Below are 23860 nucleotides of genomic sequence, written 5' to 3'. Positions count from 1 at the left end.
TGGCGAACATGGCCTGAATTCCAGGATTGCCCTGTTAGAGTGAAGGAGACAGGTGGCAAGAGTAAGGTCTGTCCAGTGTGTGTCCTACCTGGAGGCGGTGAGAAGAGTTGAAGGAGCAATAGTAGTAGAGCCTACACCAGTGAATGTTCCCCGGCAACCGAGGTATCCAGATATATTGCATGTTAAAAAGGTGGACTTTGTAGCATTTATTGCAACGGTCGTAAACTGCACAGCACAAATCCTGTCAAACAGTGCTTGACTTGGACAGAAATATGTGCCTAAACTCATTTTGGGTGTCGGTATTGTTTATATTTAGATGCATGAGCTCCACAATACTTATGAACTAATATTATATAAGAGGTACAGGAGCTCTTGCAGTAGAGAAACTGAGCCGCCAGTGCTCAGCTACCGAAAGAATATGGATATACTGACAAGATTACATGTCTCTCCGCCCTAACAATGGGAGTCTTTGTTGTCAATCTCCCATCTATGCTTTTTGTATTTGTGGATAATTCATTATTGTAATACTTTTTTGAATATTCGATGAGGGTTGTTGACGTCAACCGCCTGTACCATATGGAGAGAAATGCTATGCTATTAGCCTCAACCATGAATATGCAAAGAAATCTCGAGACAACTCTGAAATAAAGTTGCCGGGATGTCACGTGTCCTACTTATATCAGTACACTTAACGTAAGCATTACAAAAATTATATTTGATCAAATAAACCTAATGTAGCATATACGCCAATTTACATTTTTTGTTGACCAAATTCGACACCCTCATTGACCTCCACACAAAAACTCCTTGCTTGGTGGGTGAAACGAAAAAACGCCACCTGCTGGAGGGAGACAGATTTTCCGCAGAGTTGGGCCTCTCGTCCTCTTTGGCTCCGGTGAGCTCCTGCAAGTCGAGCTCACAGGCCCCTGAGCCTTTGTATATCTGTGTGACGATGTGACTTGAATTGGAATGTTTGTTTTTTTGGATGATGTCGTTCCCCCCCCCCCCCAGTCCTACAATGGATTTATTTTATACTTGTATAGTTTACCACCCGTACAGTAAGAAGCGGTATGCACCTCTAAAGATTGTTTGCGGACAGCCATAACACCATAGAAGAAGAACGAAACGTATGCGAACCGCGCGTCACTGTGAGCGGAAGTGAACAGTGACCAAGAATAATTTCCACGTTATCGTTTTTATTGTTATATAGACGCTTATTAACACACTGGAACTCCAAATATTAATACTTTAACTGCACAATATCACATACTTGTCTCAGATATTCTTTAATTCGTGTTGGAGACAGGACTTGGTTGATAGTTATCTAATAGGTAACGCTATCTAGCTGTTAGCTAACAATGGCTAACTGTATGGTTTTTCACACTCAAATAGCCTCCATCATGGAGGTGTTAGCGAATGCAGCAGTGACAGAGATCTGTAAACTCGTAGACGACGACTATGCAGTGCTTCGTCTGGAAATTTCGCAAAGCCAGAAAGAAAACAGGGGATTGCGGAGGAAACAACAACTATTGGAACTGAAGGTGGCACGGGACCGCGCAGATAGGACAATGAGAGAGCGCGTCCTCGCCAGCCGTCCCAGTAGTGTCAAGATCCTCGACCGATACAGAGGCATGGCAAGAGGTACATTTTGCAGAGGCTGCGGGGCTCCCCTGTGCGCATATGTTAAGATGTGTTACCCAGAATTGGGTCTTGGCCAGTTTTTGGATAGTATGCCATACTTCCCCTAATTACTTAGCTATCTTGTAAAAATATTTATTTACCAGGCAGGTCAATTAAGAACAAATTCTAATTTCACAAAGACACTCATTTTCTAACCAGATACTTGATTTACTGACTTACCTATTTTCATACTCAATTAAAATAATGTGTGGCATGGAAAATAATCAATAAATAATATATCAAGAAGTGATGAGTAGTCTTACCTTCCATCCTTGCCAATTGTAGACAGTGTCAATAGTGGACAATATAGCCTTGCGCATTGACAGTAACTCACTTAACCACCACTTTCCCCCCAATCACTCTCTCAGGTGAAGGACATCTCACTGGAGGCCACAGGAGCTTTGTGAAGCCAGCAGGACACAATACATGGAGAGATGACCAACCAATCACTGTTGATGAGGGGAGTGGAACCTCACCACAGCACGTTATCGTGATAGAGGTTAGTGTCATAACATAACAGTAAAAATGACAGGAGATCAAATGTGGCCCGTTTTATTTTAGAAATGATTCCCTCTGCTATTCATTTGCTTACATGTACATCTTCATTTATCTGCCACAGGGGAGCTTGTGAGACTTCCCTATGACATTGTTATCCAATTCATCTCATGTACCGGTAATAACCTCCTCTCTTCTTGTGTCAGTCTGGAGATGCAGAGGCAACAGGTCCTGGGGTCAAGCAGGAAGGGACTGAAGGAAAGGACCCAAGACACAACAGAGACATCCAGACTGGAGCAGCGGCTGGAGTGGCGCCCCCTGTAGCCACAGAGGACCTCCCCAACACCCCACCGGCCAGGCCCCGACGCAGCATCACGGAGGTCAGTGGAACGCTGAATACCATCCTCACGTCAGAGAGACACAGAGACTATGACTGTAACACACAGGCTCTTACACACAGGATATGACAACAGATCAGAACCAGAAAGACTGGGTCTGTTGCCACTGGGCTGCCCCACTGCTAGAGGTCTTCACAGGTCCCAAAAATTAGGCCTGTTCCAAAATGGAACTGGGGCTTTAACACCCTGTCCCAATATGCAAAAATACATGAAAAAAATATGGAGACCTGTTTTAAACGGACCTGAGGACAACTAGACCCGTTACGTATAGACTTGGTCAAATCCAGACCCCTTTTGTTTTAAACTACTTTATTAACGGGAGCTGATAAAGCAGGGGAGGAAGGATGAGAGAGGTGCCACTCAAGCAGGTGGGGGAGGGGCCGTACTGTGAGCGAGTGACAAGTGGAGGAGGGAGGAAGAGGTGAGTAGGCAACCAACCAAGCCGACTCGCGCTATAGTAGACTAATAGCTGCCGTAGCTAGGTTATTTATCATTAAATATGATTATGTAGTATCTATGACTGCATCAAACTGGAAGAAGCTCGCTAACTAGCTAGGCTAATTAAGGCGGCAGTGCGTGCTTTCTCATCCTACAGGTACAAATAACAAAAACTCCATTCAGAATATTAAGTAGCAGCCTACCTGTTGGCTCTTGGTCGTTGTAGCCTATCCTTGTCCTTCAACATTTAGTTCCGTTATTTTAATTCCATCTTCCATTGATTAGATATCTCCTAACTTTTGTCACGTAGCGAGGCCCTACGACTGTAGCCTACATCCGCCTTGATGACTTATGATTGGCCAATAACAACCAGCTACATGCTCCACTCTCATGAAAAGCAAGAGCAGCGTCATAAATAATCACATTTTCCTCTCTCTACTGCAGCAGTCGCGTTCAGATCTGTATGGCTCATTCCGGTTAAGTCAGTTAAAATTACATATAACCAAGACCCGTGATATTATTTAGAATTCTGGATCCGAACCTGCTTAGGTCCCGGGTAAAGGTGGATACGTGAAGACCTCTACCTACTGCTCAAGAGTATTTACTGGTATTTCACCAGAGCCAGAGGACAGTTCATGGTGACGCATTAAATACTGGCGTCACCTGCCAAATGCAGGTAGATTTTGGCATTGGTGGGTAAGATGTCTATTTCACTAGCCACGTTGACGGGTGGTCAGGGCTCCACAGTGCGAGCTTTTCACTCGCTTTTGTGAATATAAATAGTCAAGTATAGTAAAATAAATGCTGCAGTAGTTGAAGTATTTCCAACGCTTTGTTTCATAGCTGGTAAATTAATCGCACAAAGTCAAAGAACTACGAATCCTATATAGCCTATTCCAACTCGCGCTGCAACACTGCCTTGCTGGAGGCTGTGCGCACGTGAAGAGCTGAGTGAAATGTACCATTTTTTAGAAGAGCTGTGCACTGACATAAAAGTTGGTTTAATTTACTTGAAACGAAAGTATTGAAGTGAGACTTTGTCCTTGTGTTTCTTGGCTATTTACATTTTGTTCATAAGCTAGGTTGTTTTTCTATGTTTGAGTTTCAACTGCTAGAGAAGAGAAGACAACGCTTCTACTAGTCAGACTCAATCTCAAAGGCGCTACCACGGTAACCTCCCGCCCTCAAAGGGGAAGGTGAAAATGTTTGTCTCATCTGATATTTTTGATTTATGTGACTCAGGTCACATAAAATGTTATTATTCAATGTACCACATTACGTACGTCTTACTAGTAATACATACAACATTTTTAGAAACATTACAAAGCATCTGTTTTTTTTGTTGTGTTTTGTTGGTGTAACTTTACTGTCCCAAAAAATATTTAAGGGTAAATCAATCTGAGTGGCTGGTGGACCAACATGTTTATTCCCTGCTGAAGGTGATGATCTGTCTTGTTCTTACGCTACAGAGATGGACCCTGGCAACATATCCTTGGGTTTAGAGACTGACTGATCTGTCTAGAGAGGTCTGCAACCAGTACAGTAGTAGTGTGTACTCTGAAGGGTGCATAGATAAGGGGAGGTTGTAATCGTAGAGGTGACTGTGAAAGTGGAGGGCGAGGCTCCGCCCAAATGGAATGCAGATAGTCACCTAGGAGACCGACACTCACAGGGCAGAGATTTTAGATTACAGGGGAAGCTTGGAGACAAATCTAAACATCCCGACCCACTCCCCTTTACACTCGTTCAGGAATCGCGACCCAGTTTCCACGTCGATGGCACCTTCCGATTCACACGACCGCGTCCTATTCGATCAGTTATGGAACTCAAAGGGCCAAGGCGCGGGGAAGGGGTGCAACAGTAAAGAGTTGCGGTTCCTCTGCATGTTCTGTAACAAAGGCTTCAGCTGCCTCCAGAAGGTGGAGATCCACCAGAGGGTCCACACAGGGGTGAAACCCTTCAGCTGTACCCAGTGTCACATGCACTTTGTCCAGTTTGGTGGCCTGAAGAGGCACCATAGGGTTCACACGGGAGAAAGCCTTGCTTGTGAAAGTATTCACCCCCCCTTGGCATTTTTCCTATTTTGTTGTCTTACAACCTGGAATTAAATTAGATTTTTTTGGGGGGGGGGTTGTATCATTTGATTTACACAACATGCCTACCACTTTGAAGATGCAAAATATATTTTTGTGAAAAAAAAAGACAAAAAAAATGAACTTGATCGTGCATAACTTTTCACCCCCCAAAGTCAAAACTTTGTAGAGCAATCTTTTGCAGCTGCAAGTCTCTTGGTGTATGTCTCTATAAGCTTGGCACATCTAGCCAATGGGACTTTTGCCAATTATTTTGCCACTGGGACTTTTGTTCCTTCAAGTTGGATGGGTCCTGCTGGTGTACAGCAATCTTTAAGTCATACCACAGATTCTCAATTGGATTGAGGCAATTCCAAGACATTTAAATGTTTTCCCTTAAACCACTCAAGTGTTGCTTTAGCAGTATGCTTATGGTCGTTGTCATGCTGGAAGGTGAACCTCCGTCCTAGTCTCAAATCTCTGGAAGACTGAAACAGGTTTCCTTTAAGAATTTCCCTATATTTAGCGCAATCCATCATTCCTTCAGTTCTGACCAGTTTCCCAGTCCCTACCGATGAAAAACATCCCCACAACATGATGCTGCCACCACCATGCTTCACTGTGGGGATTGGGTTCTCAGGGTGATGAGGTGTTGGGTTTGTGCCAGACATGATGGCCAAAAAGCAAAAATCTTACTCTCATCTGACCAGAGTACCTTGTTTCATATGTTTTGGGGGTCTCCCAGATGCCTTTCGCAAACACCAAAGTGTTTGCTTATTTTTTTCTTTAAGCAATGGGTTTTTTCTGCTCTGTGGAGTGTACGGCTTAAAGTGGTCCTATGGGCAGATACTCCGATCTCCGCTGTGGAGCTTTGCAGCTCCTTCAGGGTTATATTTGGTCTCTTTGTTGCCTCTCTGATTAATGCCCTCATTGCCTGGTCCGTGAGTTTTGTTGGGCGGCCCTCTCTTAGCAGGTTTGTTGTAGTTTCATATTCTTTCCATCTATCTTTTAATAATTGATTTAACGGCGCTCCGTGGGATGTTCAAAGTTTTAGATATTTTTTTTTTTAGCCATCCCTGATCTGTATGTCTCCACAACTTTGTCCCTGACCTGTTTGGAGAGCTCCTAGGTCTTGGTGGTGCCACTTGCTTTGTGGTGTTGCAGACTCTGGGGCCTTTCAGAACAGGTGTGCATATATACTGAGATCATGTGACACTTAGATTGCACACAGGTGGACTTTAATTAACTAATTATGTAATTGGTAATTGGTTGCACCATATCTTATTTAGGGGCTTCATAGCAAAGAAGGTGAATACATATGCACGCACACACCACTTTTCTGTTGTTTAAAAAAAAAAAAGTTATTTTTTTCACTCCACCAATTTGGACTATTTTGTGTATGTCCATTACATGAAATCCAAATAAAAATCAATTGAAATTACAGGTTGTAATGCAACAAAATAGGAAAAATGCCAAGGTGGATGAATACTTTGCAAGGCATTGTTAAACATAGAAAGTAACCATTCTACTCGATAGCTTCTGACGTATTGATTATTAAATCCTGCATTAAAGACAAAATATATTTTTAGCAGAAAAGATCCACAAGGGCAACTGATTTCAATGTTGAATATTCCTGAGTAGAATATTGCATCCAGATATTGTGATTTATATCCTAAAAATTGTTACATATTGTGTTTGTACTGTGTAGGCTATATGATGTTCACAAATGCCTATTTCATTACTTTCATTACTTCCATTCAACTACTTAATTTTTTCCCCAAGACCCTTTAATGAGAAAATGAATGCAGTTCATCAAGTTCATGCATATTTTTAGTTGAGACGTCTATGTGTGGTTTTTAGATGGTGTATTTAAAACTTTGTTTCGTGTTTGTTTCATAAATACAAAATGGGATTTTTAATTCAGACTTTTATTGAGACTCTCTTTAGTATACATCACATCTGATCTCACCCTATTCTGCATACTCCCGACAGTGCTTTAGAACAAATATACACTTACTACATATACCAACACATACTCACACACTAACAAACACCTACTGTACATGTCAAAATAGTTTAGTCAGGTTTGTCTGATGGTGACTTATCATAGCTGACTCAAATGTACCCAAAACATCATATTTATGTCCACCATGATGGATTTAACAACAATGAAGTCATTCTGTAACTACAGTACAGGACTCAAATGTAGGGGGAATGGGTAAACACTCCATGTGGAAAGTACCTGTATGTCTGTGTAATCTGTATCACCTGTCTATTCCAGGAGGAGGAGGGTCCAGAGGTGCTGCTGGTGAAGGAGGAGGGGTGTGAGGAGGTTCTGGGGAACCCTGAGGGGACCATGATCACAGAGGACAACCAGACTACACCTCCTCCTGAACCCACAGAGGAACCAGCTGAGCAGCACAGGACCACACACAATCTCACTGAGGTGAGCCCACTGTGAACCTCTGTCTGAATGGTATTAGGTCAGTGCCTGTATCCACAAAGCCTCTCAGAGTAGGAGTGCTGATTTAGGATCAGTTTTTCCTTTTAGATCATGTGAAAAAGACTATGTAGACAGGTGAGGACCTGGTCCTCAATCAGCACTTTTACTCTGAGACTCTTTGTAAATACAGGCCCAGGTCTTGATACATTTTATCTAAAGTGTGGGACCATGCCCTTGAATTATCAAACCCTTAATGAGTGTCAAGTAATCAAATCAACTAACACGTTTACATAGTATCACATCAACTAACATGTTTGCATAGTATTCATAGCAATCCCTCATTGCCCAATCAGAAGATGTTCCATAGCAGGGTGTTTATATCACATTTCTTGATCCAACATCCTCTCACTCTGTATCTCTTACAGTCAGTAGACATGGAGGATGGGAAGATTGATCTGCTGGTAGTCAAAGAGGAGACAATAGAAGATGAACCAGAGAGCATTGATCTGCTGAGTGGACTAAAGATGGGGGAGCAAGGTAAGAGAGAAATACATATAGCCTACATACAGTAATAGATATTCTGGGAATAGTGATGCACCTTGCTATTATTATTAATTTATTTATTTTCTTCGTTCATGAAATTAAATCAATACAATTTATGTTTACATACAAAATACACAATGTATGAACTTCACCAGGTAATTGACTCCAAAAAAATCCATATGTAGAGTTCTCTGCCATGTTTATAAAGTCAATTTTCTAACCTCTTCCTGCAGGTGGTTGGCTGGAGGCTAACAGAGGAGACTGGGAAGCCATCTTAGATTCCCAGACCCAGACGGGTGCAGCCAAGAGCCCAGGGGACAACGTCATTGAGCAGGGCAGGACCAAAGGCGACATAGTGGAGGTCAGTGGATGGGACAGCGTCTTCAACTCTGGGCTGGGGAACAACACTGTTAACCACAACCAGAAACAGACATTCGAACACAAACCAACAACCGAACTTAGTCTTCATGACAACAGACTTGCTGAGACCAGAGCGAGGCGTAGATTTGGTCTGCGGGGACGGACAGATTTCCAAATGCGGCAGAAGAGAACAGACACAGACTTGGCTATCGATGCTCCTTCCTGCTCCTATAGTTGTGATTCAGAGAGACTGATGGCGCTTCAGGTTAACCCCCTAACAGGTGCTGCCTTCAGCCTGCCTTCTATAGGATCTATCAACTGGAACATGGACCCTGCGACAACACAGACACTCCCTGGCCTTCATCCTCCTCACACTCTCCTAATGTTAAACCAGACCTCAGACAATGCCAGTACCTCAACACTAAATGGCTACACAAGCCCATTGACAAATGACAGTAGTAGTAATTCTATCATCAGATCTGGTGGCAAAGAGAAGCGCTTCCCGTGTTCGTTCTGTGGGAAAGCCTTCAGTTTCCCCAAACAGGTGGAGATCCACCAGAGGATGCACACAGGGGAGAAACCATTCAGTTGTACTCAGTGTGATATGCGCTTTGCCCAGGCTGGTCACCTGAAGAGACACCAGAGGGTCCATACAGGGGAGAAACCCTACAGCTGTCTCCAGTGTGAGCAGAGGTTCTCCCATCAGCACCAGCTGAAGAGGCACCTGAAGGTCCACACGGGTGAGAGGCCGTTCACCTGTACTCACTGTGGGAAGAGGTTTTCAGAGAAGAGCTACCTCAGGATACACCAACAGAAAATACACACAACCAGTGTATAGTGACATGTAATGTTGTACTAGTTAGTTTGTAGTTAATTCTATTGGGTTTGTATGATGAGGCAGAGTAGATGATATGGTGATGGTTGGTGTGATGGTGTCTTTAAAAATGCTTCACTGATGAAGAGTGACAAACTTTGTCCCTATAGGATGATACTGGTGATACATGTTTACTTGACATAAAGTAGTGAAGCTTTGTGTGATGTTTAACCTTTCCAAAGTATTCTACAATACATTTTTTCAAAATGAGGAAACCATTTTTTCAGAAAAAGTACAGAGAAAAGTTATTGTAATGGTCATGTATTGTTTTGTGCAATAAAATTACTGTACTTCAAAGTTGAGTGTATGACCACTTTGTTGAAGTTAAATACAAAACTGACTGTGCTGACTGACTTGGTTATTTTTGTATCATTGCAGGGGCTGAGTTTCCCTTCCCATTCAAACCAAAACGATATACTTCATTCTTGAGTCAACACATATGGACATTTTTTATAATACATTTGTATCAGTGTTAAGAGATGGGCTTGGCTGTGGAGAACATTTTATAATGTCATATTTTGGTGTGTACAACAGAGTTGATTATAAAAACGTATATATTTGTGTTTACAGTCTGTAGTCCATGAGGACCTGCTGATATCCAGTGTTGATGGCGGGAGAGACTGGACCTCTGAAGCAGCTGGTCACAAACCCTGGCCCCAGATCAGAACCGTGGATCAGGAGCCGTCGCTCTTTCTTCCTGAGTCACAACCAGGACCAAACCATGAGGGACAGAGACTCCACCACCACACAGAACACAACCAGTGGACAGGTGGACTGAACAACCTCAGTCCTGGTGGTCATCAGAGAGACAGAGGCTCCAATCAGGGATCCAGTTTGCAGCCCAGACTCTTCTCTTCACAGTATCAGTGCAGGGATGGAGCAGGGCCTGGGGCTGATAGAGAGAGACCATCCTGTTCCTATGATACAAACACCACAGTATCCATGATGAACAGAGCAGCTCTCCCTGGGCTTCAGTCTTCACAGACAGTGGTGGGTGAACCCCCTGGGGGTATTCTAACAGGAAGTCTGTCTTCTTTAGGGTCTCGTCAAATGCCATGCGACTGGGTTCATGGAAGGCCTGTGCCTGGACCTGAGTCTAGCCTTCCTCAGCTACTTCAGGGTTACCCCATCAATACAGACAGGTTCAGGATGGGCGTTCACAAGACGTACCTAGCCTATAACACAGCACACAATGCCAACAACACCCAAACAATGGCTAGATTTCAAGGAAGGAGCTCAAAGACTAACCACCTGAGGGTGGTGGCTCCTGCTTCTGCCACCTGTGGTGTCATTGGGTCACAACGTGGGAGGCCGAGTGTTAAGACGGACGCAGACAAGCCATACGCCTGCCCCACTTGTGGGAAGCGCTTTACTGAGGCGAACTATGTGAAGAAGCACCAGACAGTTCACACCAAGGAGAGGCCCTTCAAGTGCAAAGTATGTTACAGGAGCTTCTCCTTCCTGAGTAGCCTTATCAGACATAGGAGTGTCCACAATGGGGAGAAATCGTAGCAGTGTGGCTTGAGATTTACACAGAGGACATCTCGGAACCATTCTGTAGCTGACATACAAGGCATTCGTAAAGTATGCAGTCCCCTTGACTTTTTCACATTTTGTTACGTAACAACATTCTAAAATGGATTAAATAAATTTTTTCCCTCATCAATCTACACACAATACCCCATAATGGCAAAGCAAAAACAGTTTTAGACATTTATGCTAATGTATTAAAAATAAAAATGAATGTACAATTTTACGTAAGTATTCCGACCCTTTGCTATGAGACTCGAAATTCAGGTCAGGTGCATCCTGATTCCATTGATCATGCTTGAGATGTTTCTACAACTTGATTGGAGTCCACCTGTAGTAAATTCAATTGATTGGACATGATTTTGAAAGTCACACATCTGTCTATATAAGGTCCTACAGTTGACAGTGCATGTCAGATAAAAAAAACCAAGCCATGAGGTTGAAGGAATTGTCTGTAGAGCTCCGAGACAGGATTGTGTCGAGGCACAGATCTGGGGAAGGGTAGCATAAAAATTCTGCAGCATTGAAGGTCCCCGAAAACACATTGGCCTCCATCATTCTTGAATGGGAGAAGTTTGGAATCGACAAGACTCTTCCTAGGGCTGGCCACCTGGCCAAACTGAACAATCGGCGGAGAAGGGCCTCGGTCAGGGAGGTGACCAAGAAACCCAATGGTCACTCTGACAGAGCTCCAGAGTTTGTCTGTGGAGATGGGAGAACCTTCCAGAAGGACAACCATCTCTATAACATTCTACTAATCAGGCCTTTATGGTAGTGGGCAGACAGAAGCCACTCCTCAGCAAAAGGCACGACAGCCCTCTTGGAGTTTTCCAAACGGCACCTAAAAGACTCAGACCACAATTCTCTGGTATGATGAAACCAAGATTTAACTCTTTGGCCTGAATGCCAAGAGTCACGTCTGGAGGAAACCTGGCACCAACCCTACGGTGAAGCATGGTGGTGGCAGCATCATGCTGTGGGGGTGTTTTTCCAGCAGCAGGGACTGGGAGACTAGTCAGGATTGAGGGAAAGATGAACGGAGCAAAGTACAGAGAGCTCCTTGATGAAAACCTGCTCCAGATCGCTCAGGACCTCCGACTGGGGCGAAGGTTCACCTTCCAACAGGACAACAACCCTAAGCACACAGCCAAGACAACGCAAGAGTGGCTTCGGGACAAGTCTCTGCATATCCTTGAGTGGCCCAGCCAGAGTCCGGACTTGAACCCGATTCAATATCTTTGGAGAGACCAGAAAATAGCTGTGCAGCGACGCTCCCCATCCAACTTGACAGAGCTTGAGCAGATCTGCAGAAAATAAATGGGGGAAAACTTCCCAAATACATGTGCCAAGCTTGTAGTGTCATACTTGAGGCTGTAGACTTGAGGCTGTAATCACTGCCAAAGGTGTGTCAACAAAGTACTGAGTAAATGGTCTGAATACTTATGTAAATGTGATGTTTGAGTTTTTATTTGTTATAAATGTGCAAACATTTTTACATGATGGGTTATGTTGTGTAAATTGAGGGGGAAAAACAATTGAATCATTTTAAGAATAAAGCTGTAATGTAACAAAATGTGGAAAAAGTCAAGGGGTCTGAATACTTTACTAATGCACCGTAGTTATGTTGAGTGTCTTGGGCTAAGAGGGTAATTAACCACATACCCCTCATTAATCCTTTAATTTACCATTTGAAACAGGCTTGTTGTGTAAATACCTATTTTTAGAGAGACAGTAAACCTAGGCTAGAACAAGGACAATTTAATATTTAACTTATTGAGGTAATGTAGATGGAATAAATGTATTCATTGTATGGAGATTTGACGTGTTGCGTAATAAGCCGAAACCGTAATTCACAGAACAGCGCGCATCAATTTTTAATTTAACCGCACCCTTTGAGCTATGACGCCGAACAAACGGAAGTGACCAATAACAATTTCCACGTTAAGGTTGTCATTTTTAACGTTTAATAACACACTGGACCATTTTTAATTTAACTGCATAGCATCACATACTTACATCAGGTTGGGTTTAATTCGCGTTAGCTAACAATGGCTAACTGTGACGGTATGGTTTTTCACACTCAAATAGCCTCCATTATGGAGGTTCTAGCGAATGCAGCTGTGGCAGAGATCTGTAAACTCGTAGACGACGACTATGCAGTGTTTCGTTTGGAAATAACTCAAAGCCAGAAAGAAAACAGGGCTTTGCGGAGGAAACTACAGCTACTGGAACTGAAGGTATCACGGGAGCGCGTCCTCGCGAGTCGTCCCAATAGTGTCAAGATCCTCGACCGATACAGAGGAATGGCAAGAGGTACATTTTGATGAATGCCGAGGCTGCGCGGCCTGTCGCCCTGTTCCCCTCTGCTCGTGTTCAGATGTGTTGACCAGATTTTGAACTTGGTCAGTTTTTGGATAGTATGCAATACTGCCCTGACAGCCATCTTGCACCATTTTTGTTATTTACCAGGCAGGTCAATTAAGAAAAGTATTATTGCACGAAGACGTAATTGCCTTGTCCAAATACCTATATTTGCGTTCAAAATTGTAGGTATTTTAGGTATGTGAATTTTCTAAAATTGAGTATGCTTTGAATGCTAGTATGTTATAGTCATGTCGGCTTTTCATCTAGTAGAAGTCAATGCTCACTTTCGAGTAAGACTCACTTGTTTGACAACAGCTGATGAGTTTGACAACAGGGATGAGCTACCAAATGAACGAATGGCGGGAAACGTCGAAAATTAGATGACGCATTATCAGTATTATGCCGAGTTCATAACGATTCAGGACAAGTACATCTCAGACTTCTCTGTATTCAAGACAACTGGGAACTCGGAAAATTGACTGGAAATTGCAAGTCGGAAAATCGGGCATCTTTCTAGAGCTCGGACTTCCCTACCTGAAGATCACTGATGTCATTATTTGACCTCGGTTATTTCCGAGTTCCCAGTCTTGAAAGCACATTGAGCCCCACTGTCTCACGTCACGTGGCGTCGTCCCTTAACGGGGTGCAGGCAGAATCGACCCAATATCTAATGTAAGACAATGGATTAGCCTAGTGTGTTGGCATTTGTTGCTAACTGTATTATTTTTTACTAACCTGTAGGTTCTAAATAGTATGTAATACGATTATTACACAGTATGCAGTAAGTATTAGGCAAGCCAGATTTCAGACACTGCCATTAAGTATCATGTTCTAACCAGATTCTTTATTTACTTAATTTCTTATTTTCATACTCAATTAAAATAATGTGATGCATGATGGAACATAATCAATCAATAAATAGCATATCAAGAAGTTATGAGAAGTGTTACCTTGCCGATTGTAAACTGTCAATAGTGTACAATATTGTGTTGAGCATTGACAGTACCTGCCTTAACCACCACTTTTCCCCCAATCACTCTCTCAGGACATCTTGCTGGAGGACACAGGAGCTTTGTGAAGCCAACGGGACCCAATGCGTGGAGAGATGACCAACCAATCACTGTTGATGAGGGGAATGGAACCTCAACCCAGCATGTTATTTTGATAGAGGTTAGTATCAGTGTTACATAAAAAATGATAGTACATCAAATGTGGCCCGAATTGGCACCTCATCTCATAGGAAAAGACACGTAAGACTGACGGAAACATCCAGTCACACATTCGGATTTGTCACTTCAAGACCAAATATATCATACTTTGACTAAAATTATGACTTATTGACTTACACCGTTGTGCAACATCACGGGTAAGCTCTGGCCGTCATCTTTCAGCTTGAAAAAGCGGATTTCTACTGGTGCCCGATTCACAAAGTCAAATCCATTTTTTTTAAAAATAATATATATATATATTATAATATATATATAATATATATATATTTTTTTATATATATTATAATATATATATATATATATTATAATATATATATATTATAATATATATTATAATATATATATAATATTATAATATATATATATATTTATAATATATATTATAATATATATATATTATAATATATATTATAATATATATATAATATTATAATATATATATATATTTATAATATATATATATATATATATATATATTATTTTTTTTTTAAAATTAAAAAATAAGAACACGAGGAATAAAATACAAGAGTGGAGCTATATACAGTTCCAGATCAGTGTATGAGGTATTAGATATGTATGTGAAGGCAGGGTAAATTGACTAGGCATCAGGATAGATAATAGTAAGAGTAAAATAAAAGAACAGAGTAACAGCTGCATATTTTGAGTGTAAAATGTTTTGTGTTTTCGGTGTGTGTGTTTACACTGTGTGTACAAAACATTAAGAACACCTGCTCTTTCCATAACAGACTGACCATGTGAATCCAGGTGAAAGCCATGATACCTGAACAAGTGACATCAATAAGGGATCAGAAAGGTATTGGGATGTTCAGAAAAATCAGGCAATTTTGTATGATCTTCTGTGTAGAAAAGAACATCATCATTGATGATATTCTTTCTTCCCCAGTCTGTCTTAGTGACTGGTCTAGTCCACTCAGTTCTATTGAGGCTTGTGGGCATTGTAGAGGGAGACACACATGTGTTCCTGAGTCTTATCTTTCGGGGATGTGGGGGGTCATAATATTTTGTAGCTTAAACCGTTCAAACGATAGAGCAACATTTCATTTGTAGGACGAAAACAGAACCGTCTGTTTATTACAACCGCATCTAGCGGCTACCGGAGGTTACTGACGTAACCCGGGTTCTATGAACCAAGCATATTTTATTTCATAGTTTATCTCGCGACCCCATTTTCAATTCATGACTCCTAGTTTGGGAAATGGTGGCCTAGTCAGTGCAATATAGGGATAGTGCAGATAATTTGGGTAACCAATGAATTAACTATTTAGCAGTGGCTATTTTAATTTCTCCAGTTTCTCTGGACTAAAACCCAACTATGTTACGGATTGAGTCTCTAAAAGATACAAACATTAAATTGCCATGTGGTCTCCTAATTAGATGGCCGAATGGTGAAGTCGATGTGCTTGGTGTACATGTCCCAGAAAAGTTGAGCTATCTTGCAACTATTAACTTTGATCGAAAACTTAGCAAAATAGATTGAATCTTGAAACCGTTTTACAGGAAGATTACCCTGATTAATTCTCTAGTGATATCGTAGTTTACATATTTATTTATTCATGGCTTTACCGTCTCCAGGAGAATCCTTTTTCAAATAATGCGAGGAAAAAAACATTGAACTTTATTTGGAATGGCAAACCAGATTAACAAGTATATTTATATAACGAACATGATTTCGGAGGGTTAAAACTATTAAATATGAAGGCACTAATCCTCTCTTAAAGCCTCCATTGTACCAACATTTTATCTAAATCCAAACTGGTTTTCTAGCAAGGTACTAAGAGAGGCCCAACATATGTTTAAGAGTGGGCTCTTTGCCTTTTTGTAGATTAAAACCATACATTTTCGATGAATTAACAATAGATCCCTGTTTAAAGTATCCTCCTTTTTAAATGAGTTGGCTACAATTAAAATGGTATCCTCCAGAAAAGGCAGATCTAATATTGCAGCAAATAATATAGCTAAACTCCAATGGATTGATAGAGATAATAAACTATTTTCTTGGTTAAAAGTTTACAAAGGGTATAATATTTATGAAGTACATTGTAAACGAGAACGGTAAAATTGTCACTCAAGCAATTAACGGTGTATGGAGGTGTATGCTCAATACAAAATTAAAACCAACTCATCGCTCTGCCACAAATTTGAAGATGCCGTTACTTAAAGAGTGAGTCTGTCTGACACCTATTAAAAATCATAAATTACTTCAAATGATTAGTGTAAATCGAAAAATGTTTGTTTCACTTAAAGTCAAAAGGTTTGTATCAAATTCAGGTCAGTTGCGAACAGGTTTTTGATGTCCCAACACCTTGGCATCGGGTCTATGAAGTGACATGTAATACAACAATTGACACGTCAATTTAAGCTATTATATAAAATACCTGCTACAAAAATAATGTTAAATATGGGGCATTGAACAGTCAGCCTTGTGCAGACTCTGCCACGAGGGAACGGAACCAATACTACAACATTTTATGGTACTGTTCATCAGTGATTCGCTTTTGGAGTCAGGTCCAGGAATGGTCGTTGTGTCATAATATCAGGGTTCAGCTGAACCTGCAGAATGTTGTTGCGGCATCTGGAAAAAACACAATCAGTCAATGGGGAAATATCATTATACTGTTGGGTAAGGTATTTATTTTTCGGGAATTATCAGTAGAAATGTTAGAAATAGTTCAGGTTCAGGACCCTCGTAAGACATCATAGTAAAATGGAGGGATGTATTGCAAAAGGAAATAGAAATGCATGATGCTGGGAAAGATGTGTTCATCTGTGGATAGCGGAGGGTTCGGTTTAAGATCAGAATGAATGGTGGATTGGCTGCTGTGGGTGAAAATGTAGCACTTGAAGAAAGGGGAAATTAGGAATATATATGTATAATTATTTAACTACAGGTAACTTAGATGTGAGCGAAATAGCTGTAAGTAGAAGTATTGTTGTCCATTAGTTTACTCTAATTATGGTATGGATGGTAAGGTAGGGTGGGGAAAAAACAATAAAAAATAAATAAAAAAAACACCTGATTTCTATGTATTTGATGCCATTCCATTCACTCCATTCCAGCCATTATGAGCCGTCCTCCCCTCAGCCACATCCTGTGACAGAAACAAAACTATTTATGGCTTTATCAAATTAGGATCTTACCAGGAAGCCAATAAATAAAGGGAGCATGAGTTGAAGTTTGGGGAGGCCAACATCCATGTAGTACAAAGGCACAGCCAACAGCACCTGGAATAGACCCAGGAGTATCAACATCACCTGGAATAGACCAAATTACTGTTGTCCGTTAGAACGGCTACATTTTCTGGCGCCTCATGTCGGCATCGGTTTGGACATGAGGCTGTAGCCAGCATTCATGTCACCCACACTTTTGAAATGTAGGCTTTTTCAGTATGTACATGGAAAATATTAATATTATTCTGATGTTGGCCTCTGATCCAATTCTGATCGGAGTAATTGTTTGATATTGTGATTTTTTTTGTGTGATTTATTTTTACTTGTCGATCATGACAACTCCTCTATATTTTTCTTGTCCGCCGACTTATTTTTTTACTTGTCCCGGACAACAAGTGTTAATGTCGAGGCTTGCAGATTCATGACTGTCATGCTTGCGCCATTACTACGAAGAAAACTGCTTGTTACCGCAAATATTTTTCATTGTGCTCCTACATTTTTTAATCTTAGGCTCACACGTGCTCCTTGTAAAAAAGGTCAGTGTAGAGCCCTGCTGATGGGCCCCGGTTTTGAGAGTCAGCGTGGCGGAGCAGTTGTTGCCTACCCTCACCACTTGGGGCTGGCCCTTTTACCGATAATCAACTCCTCTCTTCTTGTCAGTCTGCAGATGCAGAGGCTGCAGGTCCTGGAGGATCGTCTCTGGTCAAGCAGGAGAGGACTGAAGGAGAGGACCCAACACACAGCAGAGACATCCAGACTGAAGCAGTGGCTGGAGTGGTGCCCCCTGTGGCCGTGGAGGACCTCACCACCACGCCCCAGCACAGGACCCGACCCAGCATCACGGAGGTCAGTGGAACGCTGAACGCCGTCCTCAAGTCAGAGACAGACGCCGAGACACACATGCTCTTACACACAGGATCTGACCACGGATCAGACCCAGAGAGACTGTTGTTGGGGAGACCTGGCTGTTCTCCTGCTCCTGACTCAAAGTATTTACTTTATGGAAGCCCAAGCCCAAGGTCGGTTCATTCCCATGAGGACTCGGGTGATGCGTTAGAGACTGGCAATGATCTGTCTCGTTCTTATACTACAGCGATGGACCCTGGCATCATGCCCTTGGTATTAGAGACACAGACTGATCTGTCTAGAGGGGACTGGAACCAGTACAGTAGTAGTGTATACTCTGAAGGGTGCATAGATAAGAAAAGGGAGGTTATAGCGATAGATGAGGTGACTGTGAAAATGGAAGGTGACGCTCCTCTGACATGTAATGCAGACCAGACTAATTTATGGGAAAGATACTCGCAGAGCAACACCAGTGACTTAGACTGCAGGGATAGGTTAGAGACAAATCTAAATGTTGCGACCCACTCCCCTTTACACGCGGTCAGAGATCGCGACCCAGTATCCCCGTTGATGGCACCTTATGATTCACATGGCAGCATCTTTTTCGATCAGGTATTTAACTCTGACGACAGGGCTAGAGACGAGTGTCGGGGAGGGGGAGCAATGTCAAGCAATAGTAAAGAGAAACGGTTCCTTTGCATGTTCTGTAACAAAGGCTTTAGCTGCCTCCAGAAGATGGAGATCCACCAGAGGGTCCACACAGGGGAGAATCCCTTCAGCTGTACCCAGTGTGAGAAGAGATTCTCCCGCCAGGACCACTTGAAGAGGCACCAGAGGGTCCACACAGGGGAGAAACCATTTAGCTGCCCCCAGTGTGAGAAGAGGTTCTCCCAGGCTGGTGACCTGAAGAGGCACCAGAGGGTCCACACTGGGGAGAAACCCTTTAGCTGTACCCAGTGTCACATGCGCTTTGCCCTGGCTGGCAACCTGAAGATGCACCTGAAGGTCCACAAGGGAGAGAGGCCGTTCACTAGTATGCTTTGCGGGAAGACGTTCTCAGAGAGGAGCTACCTCAGGACACACCAGCAGAAAACACATCCCGCTGTATAATATAGAAAAGTAACCATTTTGCTCGATTGCTTCTGACGTTTAGATCAAACCCTGCATTAAAGTCAAAGATACATTTTTATTGTTGTCAGCTGAAAAGATCCACAGATGCATTTGGAATAACGAGAGTAACAGATTTCAGTGTTGGATATTCCTGGGTAGAATTTTGCATCCAGACATTGTGTGATATACAGTGCCTTCAGAAAGTATTTACATCCCTCGACTTTCTCTACATTTCATTCTTACAGCCTCAATTTCAAATTGATGAAATTGAGATTGCCTTTTTACAAATTAATAAAAAATGATAAGCTGGAATGTCTGAAGTATTCAACCCCTTTGTTATGGCAAGCCAAAATAATGTGTTTAACAAGTCAGTCACAAGTTGCATAGACTCACTCTGTGCAATAATAGTGTTTAACATGATTTTTGAATGACTGCTCATCTCTGTTCCCCACACATACAATTATCTATCTGTAAAGTTCCTCAGTCAAGCAGTGAATTTCAAACACGAAGGAGGTTTTCCAATGGTAGATCGGTAAACATAAAAAAACAGACATGGAATATCCCTTTGAGCATGGTGAAGTTCATACACTTTGGATGGTGTATGAATACACCCAGTCACTACAAAGATACCGATGTCCTTCCTAACTCTGTTGCCGGAGAGGAAGGAAACCGTTCAGTGATTTCACCATGAGGCCAGTGGTGTCGTTAAAACAGAGTTCAATGGCTGTGCTGGAAGAACTAAGGATGGATCAACCTTGTAGTTACTCCACAATACTAACCTGATTGACTGAGTGATGGAGAAAGAAGCCTGTACAGAATACAAATATTCCGAAACATGCATCCTGTTTGCAATAAGGCACTAAAGTAAAACAGAAAAACATGTGGCCAAGAAATTAACTTTGTCTTGATTACAAAGTGTTATGTTTGTGGCAAACACATTACTGATTACAACTTTTTATATTTTCAAACATGGTGGTGGCTGCATCATGTTAGGTGTAAGCTTGTCATCTGCAAATAGTTTTTTAGGATAAAAAGAAACAGAATAGAGCTAACTACAGGCAAAATCCTAGAGGAAGAACCCGGTTCAGTCTGCTTTCTAACAGACACAAATTCACCTTTCAGCAGGACAATAACTAATATACTGGAGATGCTTACCAAAATGACATTGAATGTTCCTGAGTGGCCGAGTTACAGTTTTGACTTAAATCTACTTAAATGGTTGTCCTGCAATGATCAACAACCAATTTGACAGAGCTTGAAGAATCGTTTTAAAGAATAATGGGCAAATGTTGCACAATCCAGGTGTGGAAAGCTCTTTGGGAGTCACAGCAGTAATCGCTGCCAAAGGTGCTTCTACAAAGTATTGACTCAGGAGTGTGTGGTGGTTAATTTCTTTGTCTCTCCTCATTTGATAGTAAACTTATCACACAAGTCAGAGTTATACTTAAACTAAATCTTTATTCACATAAGGGAGCAGGTCAATACAACACACACATACAAAGTTAATTGATTGAGTGCTCTACGATAATGATGGCTGGTCGACGAATCACCCTCAGATGATTCGTTGAGAGCCCAGAGACAAAGAATACAACACCTTTTTTTTTATAGCAAAGTACATCCTTCTGAATGTTCATGACAAACATAGAATGGGTCACAATGTTTAAGATTTGTATGAAAGACACTAATAATTCACATCAGACAGTATCTGCTGTAAAGACTTCTCATTGTGTAGAAACCAAGGTCTGGCCCTGAGCCATCTCTCCCTGGTTGCTCCGGTTTGACTGGAAGACATCTCCCTCACATGAATGGAATGTGGCCCAAGGCATCGTAAATCTGTCAACATTAAGCCTCCAGAGGCCCATTCTCAGTGGAACACACACAGATGAGTGTTGCAACAATATTCTGTTGCATGAAACAACCATTTGATGCAATAACAGCATTTATAACAATTGTAATTTCTCTCACAGGTGTGAATGCTTATGTAAATTAGATATTTATGTATGTCACTTTCAATAAATTTGCTAAAATGTCTAAACATGTTTTCACTTTGGTTATTATGAGGTATTGTGTGTAGATGGGTGAGGGGAATTATTTTTAAATCCATTTTGAACTCTGGCTGTTAGAAAATGTGGAATAAGTCAAGGGCCATGAATACTTTCTGAAGGCACTGTATAACGCATATATAAGCCTAAAGTCTGTTACATATTGTGTTTGTACTGTATAGGCTACATATTCACAAATGCCGGTTTCATTACTTCCATTCAACTATTGACATTTTTTCCCCAAGACACTTTTATTGAGAGAATGAATGCAGTTTATGAAGTTCATGCAGATTTTTTGTTGAGACATTTTAGTTACTTAGCAGAAGCTCCAATCCAGAGCAACTTACATCCTAAGATGACTGAGTTAGAACCACATATCACAGTCGTGACAAGTACAGTTTCCCTCAAAGTAGTTTGTACTTTTCTGGTGCTAGTAGCCAAAGTAAAAAAAATATTGTGTGGATATTTAAGATATTCTTTGAAGAGGCACGGTTGCAGATGTTTTTGGAAGTTGAACAGGGACACTGCTGTCCTAGCTTCAGGGGTACCAGGACAGAATAGCTTTGATTGGGCTAAACGGGAGCTGAATGGGCTAAAAAAAACTACATAAAAAAAACATTAGCTGACATGGGCTAGTTGATCTGGACATTTCTGACAAATTATAAATAGCTCTAAGGTATGCAATGACTAACATGACAAGAGGAACTGATGAGGCACTACCCAATCTCGAAATTGCACCTTCGTGAGATCAACCATTGCAACTTTCAAGAGTAAGTTCCTTAAAAAAAAATATATATATAATATAAATAACTAGACAAGTCAGTTCAGAACAAATTCATATATATATATATATATATATATATATATATATATATATATATATATACACACATACACACACACACAACTGTGAATACAGAGATGCATCTGTTTGTCGCAAATACCTATAGAAAATAATAATTAAAGTAGGGGAATGGATGAGAACCAGTCAGTATTTGGTGTGACCACCATTTACCTCATGCAGTGAGTCACATCTCCTTCACATAGAGTTGATCAGGCTGTGAATTGTGGCCTGTGGAATGATTAAACACAGATGGGCTATGATGGGCTATGTACAGGTGCAATTAACTGTAAGCTGCTCTGACAGCTGATGCTTAAAGTTAGTGAGGGAGATAAGAGTCTCCAGCTTCAGTGATTTTTGCAATTCGTTCTAGTCATTGGCAGCAGAGAACTGTAAGGAAAGGCGGCCAAAAGAGGAATTGGCTTTGGGGGTGAAATATACCTGCTGGAGTGCGTGCTACGGGTGGGTGTTGCTATGGTGACCAGTGAGCTGAGATAAGGCAGGGCTTTACCTAGCAAAGACTTATAGATGACCTGGAGTCAGTGGGTTTGGCAACGAATAGGAAGCGAGGGCCAGCCAAGGATAGCATACAGGTCGCAGTGGTGGGTAGTATATGGGGCTTTGGTGACAAAACGGACGGCACTGTGATAGACTGCATTCAATTTGCTGAGTAGAGTGTTGGAGGCTTTTTGTAAATGACATCGCCGAAGTCAAGGATCGGTAGTATAGTCAGTTTTACGAGGGTATGTTTGGCAACATGAGTGAAGGATGCTTTGTTGTGAACCTTTGTACCTTGTCAGCTTCGGTTACTAGTCCAATGCTCTAACCACTAGGCTACCCTGCCGCCCAGTTACTTAAATGATATAGTAGATATAATGGCAAAAAAAAAGCAACATATTGTGGATATACAGGTGCAGTTAATTAGAGGATACATTTAAATATTGCTGGCAGAGGCAAGGGGATGAAAAGTCTTAAGGAGAGACATTTATACAAAGAAAGCTGTACGGAGACAGTGTTGTAATGGGAACAGAAGGGAGGAAGTTATGTTGTATAGGATGAGATTGGGGCATACAGGACATACATCTTTGAAATTGATAGGGTAAGATGGTACTGGAATGTGTGTATGGTAGACGAAACGGTTTAACATGTATTAATATTTTGTGGAATGTATGATGTAGAAAGGGAGAGTTTATTTGATTAGGGTGGGATTGGGTGGGGGGTTTGGGAGCAGTGAGGTTTGTAGGGATTTATTTGATTAGAAATCCAGATATGTTTTCGAATACCCATACTAAAATGCTGTATACTAAACTAGTTGAACGTACTAGAGCTTCACCTGTCCACCGGAATGTGGGGGGGGGGGGGGGGCTAGCTAGAGAACACCTCACTCTGACCATTTTACTCGCCCT

The 23860-nt window shown here is 41.6% G+C and overlaps 2 protein-coding genes and 1 pseudogene across 4 annotated transcripts; all 3 read left to right on the top strand.

The window, feature by feature from the left end:
* The first annotated feature begins 882 nt into the window (after positions 1 to 882).
* On the top strand, positions 883 to 12416 carry LOC110498461 (uncharacterized). 2 transcript variants are annotated; one of them, XM_021575178.3, is made up of 7 exons: positions 883 to 1641; positions 2049 to 2179; positions 2382 to 2555; positions 7365 to 7529; positions 7952 to 8063; positions 8303 to 8430; positions 9874 to 12416. In XM_021575178.3, exons 1-7 carry the CDS (start codon positions 1359 to 1361, stop codon positions 10813 to 10815), a joined length of 1935 nt encoding a protein of 644 aa, XP_021430853.3. In that variant the 5' UTR covers positions 883 to 1358; the 3' UTR covers positions 10816 to 12416. The 2 variants fall into 2 exon arrangements, with proteins under 2 accessions (XP_021430853.3, XP_090066626.1); XM_090210500.1 differs by lacking the exon at positions 9874 to 12416 and having other exon boundaries at positions 889 to 1641; positions 8303 to 9600.
* LOC149975133 (uncharacterized) lies at positions 4392 to 5244 on the top strand (annotated as a pseudogene).
* Positions 12417 to 12709: 293 nt separating the features above from the next.
* LOC110498483 (uncharacterized) lies at positions 12710 to 21606 on the top strand. Of its 2 annotated transcripts, none has more exons than XM_021575120.3 (3): positions 12710 to 13146; positions 14243 to 14367; positions 18276 to 21606. In XM_021575120.3, exons 1-3 carry the CDS (start codon positions 12882 to 12884, stop codon positions 19569 to 19571), a joined length of 1686 nt encoding a protein of 561 aa, XP_021430795.3. In that variant the 5' UTR covers positions 12710 to 12881; the 3' UTR covers positions 19572 to 21606. The 2 variants fall into 2 exon arrangements, with proteins under 2 accessions (XP_021430795.3, XP_090066685.1); XM_090210559.1 differs by having other exon boundaries at positions 12745 to 13869; positions 18276 to 19883.
* The last annotated feature ends 2254 nt before the right edge of the window (positions 21607 to 23860 follow it).

The sequence above is a fragment of the Oncorhynchus mykiss genome, chromosome 19, assembly GCF_057628025.1.
Source record: "Oncorhynchus mykiss isolate SJ-2025 chromosome 19, ASM5762802v1, whole genome shotgun sequence".
Taxonomy (NCBI): domain Eukaryota; kingdom Metazoa; phylum Chordata; class Actinopteri; order Salmoniformes; family Salmonidae; genus Oncorhynchus; species Oncorhynchus mykiss.
The sequence above is the reverse complement of the archived record's forward strand: the minus strand, read 5'-3'. Positions and strand labels throughout refer to the sequence as shown.